This window comes from Rhinatrema bivittatum, chromosome 2, assembly GCF_901001135.1.
Source record: "Rhinatrema bivittatum chromosome 2, aRhiBiv1.1, whole genome shotgun sequence".
NCBI lineage: Eukaryota > Metazoa > Chordata > Amphibia > Gymnophiona > Rhinatrematidae > Rhinatrema > Rhinatrema bivittatum.
In genome coordinates, this window is record NC_042616.1 from 81,638,203 (window position 1) to 81,659,533 (window position 21,331).

Below are 21,331 nucleotides of genomic sequence, written 5' to 3' on the forward strand. Positions count from 1 at the left end.
TGCATGTTCTTCAAAGCAAGTTATTTCATTATACTCTGCTCATTTGACCTCCAACTATGCTCTACTGATCATGCTCACCAGCATGGCCACTGCCTTGACCGTCCAACTGCACTCTCTCAAACTTCTCCTCTTCAGTTCTTACCCTCTCTGACCATCATCTGATAACAAACACTTAACTACCCTCCCTCCACAGTTTTATACAATCATCATCAACACATTTAGGAACCTCCAGGCTATCGAACCTTGTATCCTCTCCACCAATCTCTCTTCTCCTCCACTACATTGTCAAGAGTCTAAACAAGGCAGTTTCTTCTTCTAATATTATAGTCTCCTCTGCTTTGGACACTCTTGCTCCTCCCCTTCCCATCAGGCAAGCAAACCCCAGTCTTCGTTCATCTCCAGAATTCTTTGCCTATGCTCCTGTGCCTGTCTCTCTGGCTAAAATTAGATGTCCATGTTAATTTAATTCAATTTAGTTGAATAAGTTGCTGAATATTGTGGCTAAGCCATTTACACAGATAACTTTTCAGTTATCTATCCCACTATTAAGATTATCTGCATATTCATAAGAACAAAAGAAATTGCCATGCTGGATCAGACCAAGGGTCCAACAAGCCCAGCATCCTGTTTCCAACAGAGGCCAAACCAGGCCATAAGAACCTGGCAAGTACCCAAACACCAAGAAGATCCCATGCTACTGATGCAATTAATAGCAGTGGCTATTCCCTAAGTAAACTTGATTAATAGCAGTTAATGGACTTCTCCTCCAAGAACTTATCCAAATCTTTTTTGAACCCAGCTACACTAACTGCACTAACCACATCCTCTGGCAACAAATTCCAGAGCTTAACTGTGCGTTGAGTGAAAAAGAATTTTCTCCAATTAGTCTTAAATGTGCTACTTGCTAACTTCATGGAGTGCCCCCTAGTCCTTCTATTATCTGAAAGTGTAAATAACAGAGACACATCTACTCGTTTAAGACCTCTCATGATCTTAAAGACCTCTATCATATCCCCCCTCAGCCGCCTCTTCTCCAAGCTGAACAGCCCTAACCTCTTCAGTCTTTCCTCATAGGAGAGCTGTTCCATCCCCTTTATTATTTTGGTTGCCCGTTTCTGTACCTTCTCCATCGCAACTACTACTTTTTTGAGATGCGGTGACCAGAATTGTACACAGTATTCAAGGTGCGGTCTCACCATGGAGCGATACAGAGGCATTATGACATTTTCCGTTTTATTAACCATTCCCTTCCTAATAATTCCTAACATTCTGTTTGTCTTTTAACCATTCCTGTGGGCTGTTGTTGCTTACATATGCACATGTCATGCAAACAGTATGTTCCCACCAAAATGCAAAACAATTGCCAATTGCTTCAACAGAAAATATCTCCGGGCAGACATTTGCCCTCTGCTTTCTGTTTCTCCATTGCTCAGCAGACTCCCACTGCTCCGCAATGCGATGGCTGAGCTGCCCTGTGTGTATATACATAATATAAAATCATAATCGGTTCTATTTCTTATTAAATGTACAAAGCCTGGGAGGGAAGGATCTGGAGTACCGTACTCGCTCCTTTAAAAAAAAAAAAAAAAAAAAGTCCCAGAATTCATTGCCCAACTGCTTACCAGCTGTGGTGCTACCATTTTCCTTGAAAGCTGGCTTCAGCTTGGCCAGACCTTCCAGAGTCGTAGATGGCCTGATCCCTTCATCCTGGGCAACAGTGATGGATTTTGTGTTCCCTTGATCATCCGTGAACGTCGTCATTAGTGGCACGATTTCATTTTTAAACAGTCCCAACTGCTGGGCTCGGGCTGCTCTGAGGAAAGCATACACAATGTGACGCATTTCAGACTATTGTATGCTGTCTGTATTCCTTCTCCTCAAGTGTGGCGCCAGCCTCAAGAGCAAACGTGAGACATCTCTAAGCTCTGAACACTCGCACCACACTAGAGAGACATCCATGTGCGAGCTTGTATTAAGACTGCTCTTATCTTTTACACTGTAAAAGAGATGAGATTCAAACCGCCATGATAAAGAGGAGGAAAGGAGGCTACAGGGACCCTCCTATACCTCATTATTTCCTTTAAATGTATGCTGCCAGCAGGCTAATTTACATCCTGGCACCAAAGCATGACTAGACAGCATAGTCAGGCCAAGGAGACACGGCTTCCCCCAGGTTGCCACAGGACTGGCTTGGTTTTCCTGCTGCCTTTTTTTGCAAGAGGGAAATATACAAACCATTGGCAGGACAATCAGATAAAGCCAATTTAGGACTTGAAAGAAAGCACTCTACGGAGATTCCTTTTTCTTACCTTCCTAAGGATATTTAGCTCCCTTTTGGTGCACACCATGCTTCAAACTGATTTTGAAGAACAAAAATATTTTTATCTTCTTGAAACTGCAATTCCTGCTTGGCCTCCAAAAGTGATCAATTCTGCTAAGCTTGCTTCCTTATCTTACAAGTCCATCAGAACCTTCCCCTCCAACTCCTGGCAGTCCACTAATAAACAGTACACTCAGGACCACCATTACAGCCATCTTCAGGAAAGGGATCCAGGCTTGTCTGTGTGTAATACTAGCACTGGCACATGCAGACTAACAAGGCACTCAAATGCTCTTCTCTCACATGCCCGCTGGCTCCACTTAAAAAGCAAAGCCTTGCTACTCTGAGCAACAATAAAAATCCAAGAGAAACTAGATTCTATTCACAAAGTACTGGATGCATGAGCTGTTACCCTACAGTTGTCAGTGCCCAAATCTTTTTCACAATAATCAAGTCAGAGTATGCCATGCCTACCTTTGGTGTGACATCAAAGCGAAGGCATCTTGCTTCTGCCTGCTAACTCCAAACTTCTCTGCAACATTTTCTGAGGTTATTCTATAATTAAAATGTTTTTAAAAATATAGTGGATGAACATGTAATGTTAAATACAATAAATACAAAAAAAATGTAATCCAACCTCTGTTTTGCCTAACATGACTCGCTGTACAATTTGGCAGCCTTAGGAAGCCCACAGGAAGTTTGCCAAGGGGTCCCATATTTCTCTGGGAAGTCACCAGCGCTCCCATGTCAGCTCTGCACAGATTCTCTTGATATACAGGTGTTTTGGGGACAGTTTCATGCCAGTTTAGCAAAGTAATTGCAAGTAATGTAACATTGCTAACCAATTCCCTGGATCAAATAGGTAATATATAGACCCAACACTCAGCAAGGGTCTTTGATTTCACAGTCTTTTTACAGCGTCAACAAGTTAGAGCAATAAACAAGGCTCCCTGATTCACACAGCAGAGCAGTTGTGAGAACTTAGAGAGGATGGGGTGGAAATCTACCTTATAAATGGGCTCTGACCGACGGCCCGCAAATGCGCAGTAGAGAGCAGCTCTACCGCGCATGAGCGGGCGAGCACGTCGGTCAGAGCGGAGCGTGCCCGGAAAAAAAAAATGGCGCTGGGTCCTTAGGAGCGGCGGCGACGAGCAGGAGCGGCGTCGGCGAGGAGCAGCCCTGACAGAGGACAACCTGAAACTCCCACCAAGCAGGACTTCATGTACCAGAATTCCCTGCTTCTTAAAGGGTCTACTTACAACCTGCAATACTGCAGTAGTTGGGACATTGAGAAACTCCCTGTCAGCACGTTTTCATTTTTGCCTTTCACTGTTCTCACTGTTCTTATTGTCTGATAAAGCTTTCACTGCTTGCCTGCCAAGTCTGTAACCTAGATTAGAACAATGAATGTATTATGAGCAGGACAGTATTGCTATGCACTCGCAAATTCCTTTCCAGAACTGCAAGTCCCGGCAGCCTCTCCGACAGAACACGGGAGAAGCTTCACAAAAGTTCCAGACTGGAGAGGAGGAGGGGGGCAGCAGCCCCTCAGCCGGAATATGCTTGCTCAGCAGGGTGTAGAACGCATGTGCGAAAGATAAGAAATGTGGAATGTATAAAAAGTTACTCCCTGCTTGGGAGGGGGGGTGCAGTCTTACTGAGTGATTCAGCTGCATCTGTTATTTTTGCTGGCAAAAAGAAAAAGAATAAAAACTTTTCCTTTTTTGGACCAAGTGCCTGGAGTCTTCTATTTGTGCCTGCTCTTTGTAGCCTATTACAGGAGGAGCAGTAGCAGCGGCGACGCGCGCGAGGGAGGGAGGGAGGGACACGCCCCCGTCTGCCAGTTGTGGATGAGCTGAAAGGGAAGGGGATTGAGAGAGGGGGAGTGAGTGAGGGGAGGGGGGAGGTGAGAGGGAGGGGGAAGGAAATGGACCGAAACAAATTTTTTAAATGTAGCCCGTTGTTACGGGCTTAACGGCTAGTTGGAGTATAAATGGACGAAGTCAGGTAATCTGATGGACAAGGCTGAATATCAACTCATTTAAGTTTGTGTAAAGCAGAGAGTGTTATTACCAAAAAGATGTTTTTTCTCTACTTTACTATCACAATCAGCTAATAGACCTAGGGAACTCTGATGCAATTAGAGGTTTTCCACCAATTTTGGATAGCACGAGTTACTCTCACTGTCTTGTGAACATCGTTGCTAATATTCAGGGGAAGCTGGATGTGGAGCTCTTGCAAGCCTCTAGCTCTGCTGATGTCAGTCCAGATGGAGACCAACATTTGACTGGGATGAAAGTTGAATCCTTGGAAGGGAAATCAATTATTAACTTCTTTCTTGGAACTACCCCAGTCGGAATTTGAGCATCTGGTCTCAGAATAACTCACTGTAAGCTGGATTCTTGCCCCTCTTGGATAGTAAAACCAGGTAAGAGGTTATGTGTCTGACTCTTTCAAATGGGGAAGCCTCTTTTGAAAAAATTGTCTCTAGGCCCTTCACTACTGGCCAATTTCAGACCAATACCAAATATCCCTTTTCTAGATACAGTTTTTGAAAAAGCAGGGCTTGACCAAGAGTCAGTTTTTGGAGGACTACAGCATTCTAGATAAAATGCAATCATGGTTCTGTCACAATTATGGCACAGAAACATCTTTAGAGGCCCTCTTTAATCTCCTCCATTCCTTTTTGGACAATGGTCTGGATAGCACATTAGTCTTTGTGGACCTTGCAGCAGCTTTTGATACAATCGACCACTGCATTCTGGCCACAAGACTTCAATCTATAGGGATTTCTGGGACATGCATGGATTGGTTTCATTCTTTTTCAAACAGGGGACAACAGGTCAGCACAGGCTTTCTTCTTGCTCTAAATGAGATGCCTTATGGGGTTCCAGAGACGACAGTGAGCTCTGTGGTTTTATTTAGCATCTAATTGCTAACATCGACTAAAGTCATAAGGGTGCTTGGATTTGAGGCTTTTATGTATTCACATGATATTCAAATCTGCATTACCCTGGGTCATCAACAGGTGGTATCTTTAAGTAAACCACACCAAGGTTTTAAGCTTGTGAGGGTCAACAAGCTTAAAATGAATCCTGCTAAATCTGAGCTAATGTGGGTTAGGAGACCACCTTTTCTGTGGTCTGCCCCCATAGTTAAATTACATGACACTCTGCTTCCAATATCTGAAAGCGTGGAGAACCCATCTGACATTAGAATCACATATTGTCCCTGTTTGAGCAATTACCGTGTACTGTGTCAGATTAGACGCGCGGAACATTTTCGCAGCTAAGGATCACCGAAGGTACAGTTTGGCAGCCACAGAAGCCCACAGAAAATTTCAAACGTCGTTGGTCTCCAAAATAGATACTGAAATATCTTAAATATAGGGCTTTCTAAAAGGACAGCTCAGAGACTTCAGCATGTACAGAATTATGCTGACTGGTTATTGACTGGCATTAAATGACAGTAGTTACTCAGATACCTTTTAAATTGGTGATGCTGATTTTTAAAGCTCTTCAAGATCTGTCACCAAGGTATTTGTGAGAGAAATTATCCCTCTATGAGCTGATGGAAATGATGTGATCCTCTTAATCTGCCCAATGAAATTCCTCCCCCGAGATCAGTTAAATTACACAGCACTAGGAATAGGCCCAAAATGTTGGAATGACCTTCCTAAGGATACTAGGGTTTTAACCAATTTGCTTCTGTTCTGTAAGGCAGGAAAGACATTGCTATTTAATGTGTTTAATTTTCAGTGGGGTTAATTTTAACCAACTTGTTACTGTTAGGTGTAGCATATTTGGGCAGGCAATGGGGCGATATCTCAATATTTGATTGCTATTGCTGGTTTATGTTGTGTATGTTTTTAATTACTGCCTTCATTTTTACTTATTGTAACCCATTCCAAGCACCGTTTGGGTGAATGCAGCAGGATATAAATTAATTTAAAATGGCACTAAACTTGAGCTGTAAATATTCCGGGCCCCAGCAGGAGTACAATGACCACAGCAAAAATCTGTCCTGCTGTATTTTCAATTGGTTTTCTACTTTCTCTGAAGGAAGCTCACACCATCCTGTACACAAGCAAAATCAGCCCTAGCTGCCTTCCCCCAACTAACGGGCTATAAAGGAAAATTGGTTCTTACCTGCTAATTTTCGTTCCTGTAGTGCCATGGATCAGTCCAGACCCTGGGTTATGTCACCAATCCAGCAGAGGGAGGCAGAGAAACGTTCTACTGACTCTGACGTATACCCTGGAGGACCACCTGCAGTCCATCAGTATTGACCAGTATCAAAGCAGAAAAATAACTACTAAAATACTAACTAGCTATCTAAACAGGATAACAAATTTCCAACTCACAAATCCTAAATGGAAGCAGAACCCCAAGAAAAAAATTCTTAGGAATAAACCAGAAAATATCAAGAAAAATAGACAGCATGAAAGGCGAATTAAACACCCAAACAGTGAACGAGCGGACTCTCAAAAAAAAAAAAATATATATAATACACAGACATAAAGGGTGGGCGTCTGGACTGATCCATGGTACTACAGGAACGAAAATTAGCAGGTAAGAACCAATTTTCCTTTCCCTGTACGTACCTGGATCAGTCCAGACCCTGGGATGTACCAGAGCTGATTCATTTAGGTGGGACCCAGAGAGTCCCGCTCGGAGAACACTCTCTCTGAAGGCTGATGAACTTGGAGCTTGAACATCCAAGCGGTAATGACGAGCAAATGTATGCAATGACTTCCAAGTCGCTGCCTTACAAATTTCCTGAGGAGAAACTAACTGACATTCTGCCCAAGAGGTTGCTTGTGACCTAGTAGAATGAGCTCTCAAACCCTCAGGAAGATCACGACGAGCAAGAAGATAAGCTGAACGAATTGTCTCTTTTAACCAACGAGCAATCCTAGCTTTAGAAACCTTATGACCTTTACGAGGACCACTCCACAAAACAAACAAGTGATCAGACAATCGAAAACTGTTAGTAACTTCAAGATAACGCAACAGTGCTCGTCATACATCTAACTTCTTAAGATCCTTAGAGGAAGGATCCAAGCGATCTAAACACGGAAAAGCCAGAAGCTCTTTGGACTGATTCAAATGAAAAGAAGATACTACCTTAGGTAAAAAGGAAGGAACAGTCTGTAATGAAATTCCTGAATCAGAAATTCTAAGAAAAGGCTCTCTGCAAGATAAGGCCTGCAATTCTGAAATCCTACGAGCTGAAGAAATGGCCACCAGAATCACCACTTTCAACGTGAGATCTTTCAAAGTCGCATGATTAAGGGGGTTCAAAGGGAGCCGAACACAGAGCCCTAAGGACCAAATTCAAACTCCAAGCAGGGCAAGGATTCCGAAATGGAGGACGTAGATGTTGTGCGCCTTTGAGAAAACGCGCTACATCCGGATGTACTGCCAAGGAAAATCCTTGAATTTTACCACGAAAACATCCAAGCCCTGCTACTTGTACTCTTAAGGAACTACAGGACAAACCCTTGGCTAATCAGTCTTGTAAAAAAGATAAAATATTTGAAACAGAAGAGTGAACTGGATCTATTTGATGCTCATTACACCAAGACTCAAAAACCTTCCACACCCTTGCATAAGCCAAAGATGTAGAAGGCTTTCTAGAACGCAACAAAGTAGTTACTACAGCATCTGAATAACCCTTATTCTTTAACAGATGCCTCTCAAAAGCCAAGCCGCTAGAGAGAAGCGTTCGACCTCTTCCAAATAAACCGGACCCTGAGACAGAAGGCACGGTATGTCTCGAAATCGAAGGGGACCGTCCAGTGCTAGACTGACAAGGTCCGCAAACCACGGACGACGTGGCCACTCCGGAGCCACTAAGATAACGTTGACTTGTTGAACTTTTATCCGACACAAGATCTTGCCGATTAGAGGCCAAGGAGGAAACACATAGAGAAGAACATCTCTTGGCCAAGGGAGTACTAGAGCATCTACTCCTTCTGCTCCTCTTTCCCTTCTGCGACTGAAGAACCGAGGGGCTTTGGCATTCTGAAATGTGGCCATGAGATCCATTGCCGGAGTGGACCATCTGTTGCATATCATTTGATAAGCTTCCCCGCACAGTTCCCATTCACCTGGGTCGAGATGATGTCAACTGAGAAAGTCGGCTTGGATGTTGTCTACCCCGGCAATGTGTGAGGCTGCAATGCTCAGCAGATGTTGCTCCGCCCAGGCAATCAGCTGTTGTGTTTCCTGAGCTACCAGTAAACTTCCGAGTTCCTCCCTGGCAGTTGATATACGCTACCGTGGTCGCATTGTTGGAGAGAACTCGCACTGACTTCCCGCAGAGGAGAGGTTGAAGAGCGATTAAGGCTAAATGGACCGCTCTGGTCTCCAATAGATTGATTGGCCACTGTGCTTCCTCTTCGGACCACTGACCCTGAACAGATGTTTTCAGATATACCGCTCCCCAGCCTGAAAGACTGGCGTCAGTAGTGACCACAGTCCATTCCGGAATCTCTAGAGGAACACCCCGTTGTAGATTCGCTGGTTGCAACCACCAATCCAGGCTGGAACGAGCCGTTTCTGTAAGAGGAAGGTGGTATAGTTCCGAAACCGGATTCCAGCATGAAAGCAATGCAGACTGAAGAGGTCTCATATGTGCAAAGGCCCAGGGAACCAATTCCAGAGTAGAGGTCATTGAACCTAAGATTATCAGATAATCCCGAACACAAGGAATAGGAATAGATTGTAAATCTCGAATTTGCGATTGGAGTTTGAGAAGGCGATGCTCTGGAAGGAACATTAACCCTTGACGAGTGTTGAACCGTGCCCCCAAAAACTCCAGAGATTGGGAAGGCAACAGGTGACTCTTGTCTTCATTGATCACCTAACCTAGAGACTGCAAGAGGGTGATTACTCTGTAGATTGTATAATGGCAAAGAGATTCCGACTTTGCTTGAATTAACCAGTCGTCCAGGTACGGATGTACCAACAGGCCCTCCTTCCTGAGTTGTGCAGCCACCACAACCATTATCTTGGTAAATGTCCTGGGAGCTGTGGCTAAACCGAATGCGAGAGCCCGGAATTGGTAATGTTGCCCTAAATGCAAAATCTGAGAAACTGCTGATGATCGGATCGAATGCCGATATGAAGATAAGCTTCAGTGAGGTTGAGAGATGCTAGAAATTCTCCTCTGTGTACCGAAGCTGTGTCAGACCTGAGAGTTTCCATCCGAAACTTTGGAATCCTTAGACAACGGTTGACTCTTTTGAGATTGAGAATGGGACGAAAGGTTCCTTCTTTTTTGGGAACAACGAAGAAAATTGAATAACGACCTCTCCGACGCTCTGATATTGGAACTGGAACAATGGCTCCTAGGTCGCTTAAATGCTGTAGCGAGTCTTGGATTATGAGACGCTTTTGTAGGGAAGAACATGGGGAAATTAGAAACAGGTGATGAAGCCTCCGAACAAAATCTAAAGCGCAACCTTGACTTATCACTGATAGAACCCATTGATCTGACATACATCTGGCCCATTCTCCGTAAAACAGAGACGGCCTGCCCCCGATGACGGGAACCGGAGAAAGGACAGGCCTCATCTCATTGGACAGACTTTGCACCTCCTGAGACTTGGGAAGTTCCTGGTCTGCCAAATCAACGGCCACGAAAGGACTGAGACCAATTCTGTTGTCTACCTGAGGACTGTTTAGCTGGAGGAGCCGACGGACGAGAAGAACAAAATCTTCTGTTAGACCTAAAACGAGAGCGAGATGAGAAAGAGCATCTAGGTCTAGGACGGTCCTCTGGTAATTTGTGAATATTATTTTCTCCTAGGGACAAAATTAAATCTTCCAATTCCTTACCAAATAACAATTTTCCCTTAAAGCGTAAAGCCCCTAATTGAGCTTTGGAGGATGCGTCTGCAGACCAATTTCTCAACCAAAGAAGTCTGCGAGCCGACACTGAAGCAACTATAGAGCGAGTCGAGGTCCTAAGGAGATCATATAAAGCATCTGCACTGTAAGCAACAGTAGCTTCCAGTCTACCAGCTTGCGCAGCTTCCTCTTCAGAGAGGGAAGAATTATTTTGTAAAGCCTGTACCCATCTTAGCCCAGCTCGCAAGGCTAAGCTACTACACATAGCCGCCCGCACACCAAGAGCAGAAACTTCAAAAATTCTCTTAAGCTGAACCTCCAGCTTACAATCTTGGAGATCCTTAAGAGCTGTTGCTCCGGTTACTGGAATAGTTGTCTTCTTAGTGACCGCTGATACAGCAGCATCTACCTTAGGAAATTTTAAAATTTCCAAAGCTTCCTCAGGTAAAGGATACAATTTATCCATAGCTCGAGCTACCTTAAGTCCCAACTCAGGAGTATCCCACTCCCGGTACAGAAGATCAGTGAAAGAAAGATGAAAGGGAAAAGAAGTTGTGGGACCCCTAAGGCCAAGCAATACCGGATCAACGTCACCCATCCGAGAATCCTTTACTGGGGCCTCTAGACCCAACTCCAGTAAAATTGCTGGGATTAAAGGACCAAGTTCCTCTCTTCTAAACAGTCGGACCACTTTGGGATCATCCCCATCCGCAACTTGAGGGTCTGAAGTAGTACCCAAAGCGGGATCTTCAATTATATCCCCCTCTGGTAGGGACTTGTCCGGGATAGGCAAAGAGTGATGCTCAGAATCATCTGTGGAAGAAAACATTGACTGGTCCAGACCCAAACGAAGGGGGCGCTTAGGAGCTGACCCCAGTCCCAAATGCTTAGATCTAGTCCTTTTAGAGGAATGTGGTTTTAAATTCTGACCAGATGAAATCTCCTCCAGGCAATCAGCAGATAAATATGGGCCTGTTTCACGCGGCTTATCCCCCCCAGGGACAGCCGGATGCGGCGACAACGAAGGTGGGTCTGCAGCACTCTGAATAGCTTGCTGTGTTGCTGTCCTCAGAGTAGACAAGAGCGCTTCAGTCCCAGCACTGCAGGGAAATGAGCCCGGGGCAGGAGAGCAGCTGGTCCGAGGATTTGGAGTCTTGCGAGGTAGCCTGGTTCTTTTTTTAACCGGCAAATTTGACAAACCTTCCCCCCCGGGGAGACAGTAAGTGCAGAGACTCTCTCTTGAAAGACGCGCGCGCGTCCCCACAAGCGCGGCAGGCCACGCCTCGCGGCATTGCAAAGAAAAAAACGACGCGAAAGGAAAGAAAAACTGAAAATTAAAAGAAATAAATAGAAACTCTGCTAAAAAGAATAAAAGCGCAGACCAACCCAACACCAAAGGTAAATAACCCACGATTCAGCTGTCCAAAAATAATTTACTTTTTTTTTTTTACCTGACCAACCGGACCCTCGGCCCTGCTCCAAGTAGGGTGAGTGAGCTGGGCTCCCCGGTATCACCCCTGCCAGGAGTGGTTGCTGGGCCCAAACCTCCCCAACTCCGGCAGTCTCAACCAGGAGGGATAGTCCTCCCAGGACTTGACAACCTCCCGGGAGGCAGAGGAAACGGCTGTGAAGAAAAAGAAACTTTTTTTTTTTTTTAATTAACTTAATTCAAAAGAACGGCCTCTCTACAATAGAGAAAAAAAAAGAAAGACTGCAAGGAATTAACTCCCAACTACCTGACTAAAAAATAATAAACTACCACAGACTGCAGGGGTTAGGGACGTCCACCTCTGCTGGGAGACAGAGAAATACTGATGGACTGCAGGTGGTGCTCCAGGGTATGCGTCAGTCAGTAGAACGTTTCTCTGCCTTCCTCTGCTGGATTGGTGACATAACCCAGGGTCTGGACTGATCCAGGTACGTACAGGGAACTATGTTTACTTTTTACTCTTACTGGATTCACTACTTGTCTTTCCAATGACAGAAATCCAAACAGAAATGTAAAAATCCCTTCACATTTGGAGACTCAATGTACTCCTGAGCCCCTCTCTTCCCTGCCTTTCAAAGGGAGCCTTCCCATTAAAAGACCTGTGCTTTTGAGTCATTCCAGGCAATACCTTTCCTGGATATCACAACACTTCACGAGTTCCTGAATTAATTTGGCCTTTCGCCTGGCATCTCTGTACACACACGCCACAATGGCATGGGGAGGCAGAGCACTCGCAGTTACCTCCAATTCCTGGTGCTGATTCACTGCTAGCTTGCCAGCCCCACATTACCTTGGAGAAACAGGTGTCCGATTTTCAGACCTAACACTCCCCCCCCGTAGCTGCACAGTCTGTACTGCTACCTTAAAGAACACTGGAACTATCAAAATCCCAAAACATTACTTTGCCTTGGACCAGAGATCAAGTTTGTGGTGGCTTGAAATGAAAAACCCAGTGATGTGAGTACTGCAAAACACAACCTTTAAATGTACCGAGACATTGCTTACCCCATAGGAATGAAACAATCCTTGGCTTTGCTGTTATCCGCTGCACGAGAACCAATATCGCCCGGATTTCCTGTAGGTTTCAGGGACATGGATTCCACCCTGGAGAAGGAAACTGACATTATATTTGCAGTCTGCCTTGATGCAGTTACAGCTCCCACACATTTAATGCCATTCCTACCAAACAGATTCCAGAGCCCAAGAAAAGTGCCAAATACACAACTGAAGACGGGCCATACAAGGAGGATTGCCTCAGACAGAGACCGTAATCACATGCATGGCAGAAGATTGCAGCAATCTCACTATGCAATCAAATGTAAAAGATTCTAGACAACTCAGCCAAGGACAAGAGTTATTTTGCTTCCTAGTGAAGTCCCTAAAGACACACGTTAACATTCACTTCAGCACAAGCCCACTAACAGCTGCATTTTCAGTTTGCTCACATTACTTCCTTCAACTGTAATCCTGCCACCGGGCTCACACTAAACTGAGATAATATACGGTAAGTCATCGATGGCATCACTGATAACAAAGGGAGCATCAGTTTATCTGCATTGTACTGCAAGGTCACATGAAATCTCTTAATGTAATCGCAAAGTCATGTTATTACCTTCCATAACAAAGGAGTAGTCTGAGCTGAGGACAGGCTTCCTGTAACCAGGAGGATCACACCCTAAAGATATGAAGAGGATGACGACCCTCGAGCTGCCTGGAGAGGACTGCTCGCCAATATAAATAAAAATCAATTTCCTAAAATATGCAGGCCTAGTCATTCTGAACTGCTGAAAAACAAAATCTAAGAAAAACATTTAGCAGGATGTGTGGCAGTGATCCACTGCTTCATATCCTACCAGCAGCATTCCATTCTTATTTATTTATTTTTGACTTTTATATACCGATGTTCCTGCACATATCGCACCGGTTTACATAAGAACTGAACTGTCGCCTTGGGGCGAGTACAAAGAACATGAGATACAGATAAATTATAGCATAGTATGATCAAGAACCTAGAGCTATACCTGAAATCACTTTAAATACTTTAAAACTTTCAATATTTTAAAACTTTAAATACATATATGGTGAAATGTATGGTGTATGCTGAGGGATAATGCTGAGGGATAATGGTGTATGCTGAGGGATAATGAGTGGGACTGATACAAAAAGGCAAGAAAGTTACAAAGGGGTAAAGAGAATAAAACATTTAAGAACGAATAGCTATCAGGTTCATATACAAAAAGTGTATTTAATAGCTTATGTATACAAAAAGCTTACGGATCTGTATACATAACGTATACATCAAGGCAAGAGGTTACAACAGAGGAAAGAGAATAATGCATCTAAGAACGAATAGATTAAGACTCTGGCTCACGGGTCGAAAAGGAGCTATAGGATGTATAGGTTGCGGGGTTTGATCAATAAGGTCGAGAGGGCTCTGAGTCAGTCAGCTAAATTATGGTTGGACGTGATGTGATAGGACTAGAGGGATGTGAACAAAGAATAAGAGTGGTCCTTTGGAGGGACCAGGGGGACCTCTGTGATCTATTATCTCTCTGAAAAGGCTTGACTGAAGAGCCATGTTTTGAGTTTCTTTTTGAAGACCAGAGGGCAGGGTTCATGTCGTAGGTCCGGAGGGAGCAAGTTCCAAAGAGGGGGACCAGCTGTGGACATGGCACGCTTCCTTAGTGAGGTTTTAGCAGGTGGGGTGTACAAAGTGTCTTTCTATGCATTTCTGATAGGTCTGTCGGAGATGTGTGGCCGTAGTTGGTAGCTTAGCTTGAGGGGGAAGATATTATGCAAGGCCTTGTGTATCAACATGAGAACTTTGAAGAGAATTCTGTATTTGATTGGTAACCAGTGGAGGTACTGAAGGATAGGGGTGATGTGTTCTCTTTTGTTGGCGTTGGTAAGGATCCTGGCCACTGCGTTCTGGACCATCTGAAGAGGCTTGATGGTGTTCGCAGGGATGCCCAGTAGGAGGGAGATGCAGTAATCAATTTTGGACAGGATGATAGATTGGAGCACCAAGCGGAAGTCTCGGAGGTGTAGGAGTGGTTTAAGTTTTCTTAGAACCTGCAGTTTAAAAAAGCATTCTTTGGTGGTGTTATTTACGAATCTTTTTAAGTTAAGCTGGTTGTCCAGAAGAACGCCTAGGTCTCTCACATGTGGTGAGTGATTAACAGATGTTTTGGCTAGTTGGGAAGAACTTGGGGAGTTGAGAAGGACTTTGTTATTGTCATGAGCTAAGAGCAGAATCTCCGTCTTGTTGGTGTTGAGGACGAGGTTGAGGCTTGAAAGAAGTATGTTGATGGATTGGAGGCAGCTGTTCCAGTGTGACCAAGTTTTTTGAAGAGACTCTGTGATCAAGATGAGGATCTGGATATCATCCGCATAGAGGTAGTGTGTTAACTTTAGGTTAGAAAGTAACTGGCAGAGCGGGAGAAGATAGATGTTGAATAACGTAGTTGAGAGGGATGATCCCTGTGGGACTCCCAGGTTGGATCTGACTGGGTGCGATTCTTTATTGTTGATCCTCACCTTGAAAAACCTGTTTTCTAGGAAGGATTGGAACCACTTGAGAGCTGTTCCCTTAATGCCAATGTCTACAAGCCGCTGTAGTAAGATAGAGTGGTTTATGGTGTCAAACGCCACGGAGAGGTCCAGAAGAGCGAGTAAGTAGGATTGTCCTTTTTCCAAATTTAGGAGGATGGTATCTGAGAGAGAGGTAAGTATCCGAGATGGTATCCGAGAGAGAGGTAAGAACCCACACCCACTCTACTTGCACGATACAAAACTTTGCTGCAAAATTATAGTGAGATGATCAACAATGCTAAAAAAAATTACTACGCTGGTAAAATACACCAATTTCAATTCAATCCAAAAGTGCTGTTTGAATATGTCACTTCACTTACCAACCTCACTCCAAATATCATCCCAGAAGAAGCAGCCAAAATCAAATGCGAACAACTGGCTTCTTTCTTTCAGGACAAAATTAACAAAATTATGACACGCTTCTCCCACAATTCCTACATGCCCCAAGTCAATAACTGCTGTTACATAAAAGACTCTGCACCTCAGCTAACAATTTTTGAAAACACAGCAACAACTGAAATTGAATCCCTACTCAAAAAAGCTAGACCCTCCTCTCACCCCTCTGATACCATCCCCACAAAACTCCTCCTCACCGTCCCTGATCTAATAGCCAGCCCTATCTCTAACATTATCAATGCATCCATTGAATTTGGGCAAGTGCCCAACTCTCTCAAATTTGCTATCCTTAAACCCACTTTAAAAAAACCAAAACTCGACCCATTAGACCAGGGGTCAGGAACCTTTTTGGCTGAGAGAGCCATAAACGCCACATATTTTAAAATGTAATTCCATGAGAGCCATACAATATGTTTAAAACTAAATATAAGTAAATGTGTGCATTTTATGTAAGATCACACTTTTAAAGTACAATAAGTCTCTGAAAATATTACACCAGGCCTTAAGACACCAATACATCTCCTATTAGGAAAATGGACCAAGTCAGGCTGCTATAGAGTCCTACACAGAAACCCTCACCTGAATCACGTGCTGTCCCTCACCTAACATAGAATAAAAAGACCAAAACGCATAACAAGAAGCATACAGAAAAAAATGAATTGGAAACTGCAACAAGCCAGAGTCTCTGTATGCAGTGTAACAAAGGAAAAAAGAAACATCACCCATCCTTATAAAACAAATCAAGAAATATAAAATCATCAGCAGTAAAACTGTACTAACAAAAAGAACATATTTCGAAACAGCTAATGAGTGGAATATCCAATAATTAAAAACACATATAAAACATTTCCAGATACCAACAAAATATTTCAAAATAGCAGACACAAAGACCCTGTAATGAAAAATAATGATACAAACATTTTTTTGCTCTGCATACCTGGGAACGTTTGATATCCAGGTGTCCTGAGATTGTTCTGAATTAGCAGGAGGTGGGGTGGTTTGCTTGGAACTTTCTCCTCTCTCAGTCACATACCAGCGCTCTCTCTCACACTGGCTCTCAATGACACACCTATACACACATGCTCTCAGTACTCACATATACACGTTTTTTCTCACTCACTTATATAGGCTCTTAATTACACATTTACACACATGCTGTCTATCTTTTCACGCTTACACACACACAGGCTTTCAATCACATAAATACATGCTGTCTTTTTCTCTCACACACAGACTCATTCACATGCTTACAAACATGTCCTCTCTTTCTCTCATTTACACACAGGCTCTCAATCACATACTCACATGCTTCCTCACCTAAACCAGCTCTCAATCACACACAGACACACATGATCTCTCTCTTACTTATACACACAGGCTCTTAATCATACATACACATGATTTCTCTCACACACAAAGGATCTCAATCATACACACATACTCTTTCACACAAACAGGTTTTCAATCACAAACTTACACATACAGGTTCCCAATGGTAAACTTACATTCATGCTCTCTCTCTCTCACAGGCAGGCTCTCAATCACAGACATACTCTCTTTCACATGTACAGGCTCACACACACACACACACAGGCCCCTTGCGCCCGGAAGAGGAAGTGAAGAGTATCGGGTGCCTGCGCGGCAAGAAGAGGCCACGCTAGTGCGCTCGGCATCGGCCCGAAGAAAAGAAGACTGCAGCGCGGCTCGGAGGAAAACGAAGAGGTTCAGCCGCGGCCGATGGGACTCCGCCTCCGCGAGGGCTGAAAATGAAGAGGTTAGCGTTGGGAGGAGGCTGCTGCTGCCGCAAATTCCCGGGGTGGGGGAGAGAGAGAGTGAATGAGCGAGCAAACAGCTTGCTCGCTCATTCACTCTCTCTCTCCCTCACCCCGGGAACTCGCGGCAGCAGCAGCCTCCTCCCAACGCTAACCTCTTCATTTTCAGCCCTCGCGGAGGCGGAAGTCCCATCGGCCGCGGCTGAACCTCTTCGTTTTCCTCCGAGCCGCGCTGCAGTCTTCTTTTCTTCGGGCCGATGCCGAGCGCACTAGCGTGGCCTCTTCTTGCCGCGCAGGCACCCGATACTCTTCACTTCCTCTTCCGGGCCGCGAGGGGGGGGGGGGGGGGGCGAAGAGAGCACGCCGGTGCCGCTGACTCCAGCTGTCCTGCCGCGTTCCGCCCGGGCTGACAGCATTTTAAGCCCGGGCGGAGGAGGACCGGGGAGCAGCTGGGTCAGCGGGAAAGTGTGGCGACTGTCTGCGAGCCAGATGCAGCCCTCAAAAGAGCCATATCTGGCTCGCGAGCCATGGGTTCCCGACCCCTGCATTAGACCTTGCCAATTACCGCCCAATTTCTAATCTCCCATTTATTGCTAAAATCCTAGAAAAAACCATCAACCGTCAACTTAGTGACTATTTAGAAGAACACCAAATCCTCTCTCCCTCACAATACGGATTTCGCAAATTACATAGTACTGAAACCTTGCTCTTATCTCTGTCTGATTACCTTCTCAAAAGCCTAGATAAAAATCAACCTCATCTTCTAGTAATCCTGGATATCTCAGCGGCTTTTGATACCGTTAACCACCAAATTCTCCTCCAACGCCTTCACGAGATTGGAATAACTGGTACTGCTCATAACTGGTTTACCTCCTACCTGTCCAACCGTAACTATAAAGTCAAAATTGGCAACCACCTATCAAAAGAAATCCCCCTGAAGCAAGGAGTCCCGCAAGGCTCTTCACTTTCATCTACCCTTTTTAACATCTATCTCCTACCACTCTGCCATCTCCTCGCCAATCTTAAGCTTCCACACTTTTTGTACGCTGATGATGTACAAATTCTTATTCCAATTACGGAATCCATACCCAAAGCCCTTGAAATCTGGGACACTACCCTCGCTTCTATCAATAATCTACTAACTTCCTTACAACTTGCCCTCAACTCCACAAAAACAGAACTCATGATCATATCTCCTCCCACACCACTACATGCTTCGCCTACCTCACCAATAACCCAGATGCACATACAATTCTCCCACCAAGTCCGAGACCTAGGAGTCATTATTGACGACCAAATGACCCTCAAAAAATTTATCAGCGCTATCCTTAAAGAGTGTTTTTTCAAATTACATACACTCAAAAAATTGAAACCCTTGCTTCACGCATCTGATTTCCGGACAGTTTTACAAGCCATGTTGTTTTCCAAAACAGATTATTGCAATTCACTCCTCCTAGGCCTACATAAAAATGCCATCCGCCCCTTACAAATCCTGCAAAATACTGCAGCCCGCATCCTTTCTAATACAAACTCAAAGGAACATATTACACCAGTTTTGAAGGATTTACACTGGCTCCCCATTCAATCTCGCATACACTATAAGACACTAACACTTATCCATAAAGCCCTCCACAATCCCGAAATGAAATGGTTTAATAATACACTACAATTTCAAAATTCTATCAAACCTACCAGAAATCAATACCTTGCCACATTACAGACCCCCTCGCCTAAACTATATAACTATGCCTCCACCAAAGCGCGAGCGCTTTCTTTTGCTGGCCCTTTTTTATGGAATACCATGCCCACCGAACTGCACCTTGAGCCATCTCCCAAAACATTCAAGCAAAAACTCAAGACATGGTTATTTACACATGCCTATACTTGAAATATATATGTCCTGCCTTATCTACCCGACACCCACTGTCTATATACCAACTCTAACTTCCCTATTTCTGCTATTACTATAAATATCCTACCATATAATTGCTCTTAATCGCATTCGAAGCGCTATCTCTCCCTTCTTACCACCTCTAATTTAGAACTCCATCCCCTCTTAACCCTTTCCCTTAGCTTTTACTTATTCCCCTTGAACCATTTACTCTCTAGTACTGTTTAATTCAGTTCAGTTAAGTTACAACTATATGATAGTTCTGTTTAAAAAAAAAAAAAAAAAAAAAAAAGGATTCTAATTGTTTGATTTTTAAATATTTATATACTTACCTTTGTTAATTGTATAACGCCTATATAACTCTGTTAAATGTATAACGCTTTGGTGTAAGTTCCTGTTTACTGTACACCGACGTGATATCTTTGATGAGCAGCGGTATATAAAAATTTATAAATAAATAAAGTAGTGATTCCGTGTTTAGCGCTTTGCGGAAGCCGAATTGTGATGGGGCGAGAATATCATTTTCTTCCAGGTATTCAGAAAGTTGTTTAACAACATTTTTTTCCATGAGTTTGGCGATCATCAGTAGATTCGCTATGGGGCGGAAGTTGGCTAGGTCCGATGGTGAAAGTTTGGGTTTTTTCAGCAGAGGTTTGAGGATTGCGAGCTTTAATTGGTCTGGCACAAGCCCTTGAGCCAGGGAGCAATTTATAATGTCTGCGATAGGCTTGGCTATGATATTCGGAATGGTGAAGAGCAGGTTGGACTGTATGTGGTCTGACGGGTGTCAAGAGGGTTTAAGTTTCTTGAGGATATTTTCTATTTCTAGTGATGATGTAGACTCAAAAAATTCTAGTGAAGCGTTTTGGTGGGGACCGATGGTGAGAGTGGGGGGGGGGGGGGGGTTTTGAGGGTTGGGCGCCTTGAGGGGCGCTATGAGGATGGCGATTTTATTCTCGAAGTAGTCGGCCAATTCCTTGGCTTTACTGGTGGCTTGGCCATCTGGAATGAGAGGTGTGGACGGTTTGGTGAGGGCTGAGATATAGGAGAATAGTGCTTTGGAGTCGAAAATGAAGTGATGGATCTTTTTTGAAAAGAAGTCCTTCTTAGTTCTGTGGATGGTGTTCCTGTAGGCATTTAGAAGGGATTTGTAGGCAGGTAGGGTTGTGGTGAAAGGGTTTTTACGCCATCTGTGTTCTTTATTTCTTAGGTCTTGCTTGAGGGATTTTAATTCAGGCATGAACCATGGTTTCCTGTTGTCCTGAGCGGGATGTAATGTTTTAGAGATCGTTGGGCAGGTTTGTTCGGCAATTTTGCTGGTGATGTCGATCCAGGATGAGGTTGCTGTGTTGGCGTCAGAGAGGTTGAGGTGAACTAGATCATTGGCGAGCTGCGTGTTTCTATGGAACCGGGTTTCCTGAAAGAGACGGTAGTTTTGGGGAAGGCATATGGGGGGGGGGGGTGATCCTTAATCTCTAGGACCGTGGAGATGATCTGGTGGTCCGACCAGGGGACCGGAGAACATATTGGGTTGGCAGAATATGAGATGCCCTCATTTATAAAAATGAGGTCTAGGGTGTGGCCCGCTTTATGGGTCGGATTGTTAACAATTTGTCGGAATCCCAAGTGCCTAAGAGCAGCCAGTAGCGTTTCGCAGTTCGAGGAATATGGCAGGGCATCCAAGTGCAGGTTAAAGTCTCCCAGGAGGATTGCTGGTTTGTCCGCATTGAAGTGTTTCACTATGAATTTGATAACCTGAGAAGGGTCGGATTCTAGTTGAAGGGAAGGCGATTTGAAGAAGGCTAATTCCAGATTGGAAGTGGCATTTGCGTGATGCAAGCTAAGGCCTAGCCCTTTTTTTGCAGCTAAAAGCAGACCTCCTCCTCTTTTTTTGAGTCGGAATAGAAAGGAGGTCGTATGTTTGGATGGGGAGCTGATTTAATAGCACTGTGTCCGAGGATTTCAACCAGGTTTCTGTGATTGCACAGATGTCTGGTTTGGAATCTAATAGGTAGT

The 21,331-nt window shown here is 44.3% G+C and overlaps 1 protein-coding gene across 1 annotated transcript in view; it reads right to left on the reverse strand.

Moving 5' to 3' along the window:
* ACAA1 (acetyl-CoA acyltransferase 1) overlaps positions 1-21,331 on the reverse strand; it is a 62,810-nt gene that overhangs the window by 9,061 nt on the left and 32,418 nt on the right. The window contains exons 6-8 of the mRNA XM_029588372.1: positions 12,671-12,769; positions 2,795-2,875; positions 1,623-1,813 (exon numbers count right to left, since the gene is read on the reverse strand). Coding sequence (XP_029444232.1) covers positions 1,623-1,813; positions 2,795-2,875; positions 12,671-12,769 — 371 coding nt within the window. The remainder of the gene's footprint in view (positions 1-1,622; positions 1,814-2,794; positions 2,876-12,670; positions 12,770-21,331) is intronic.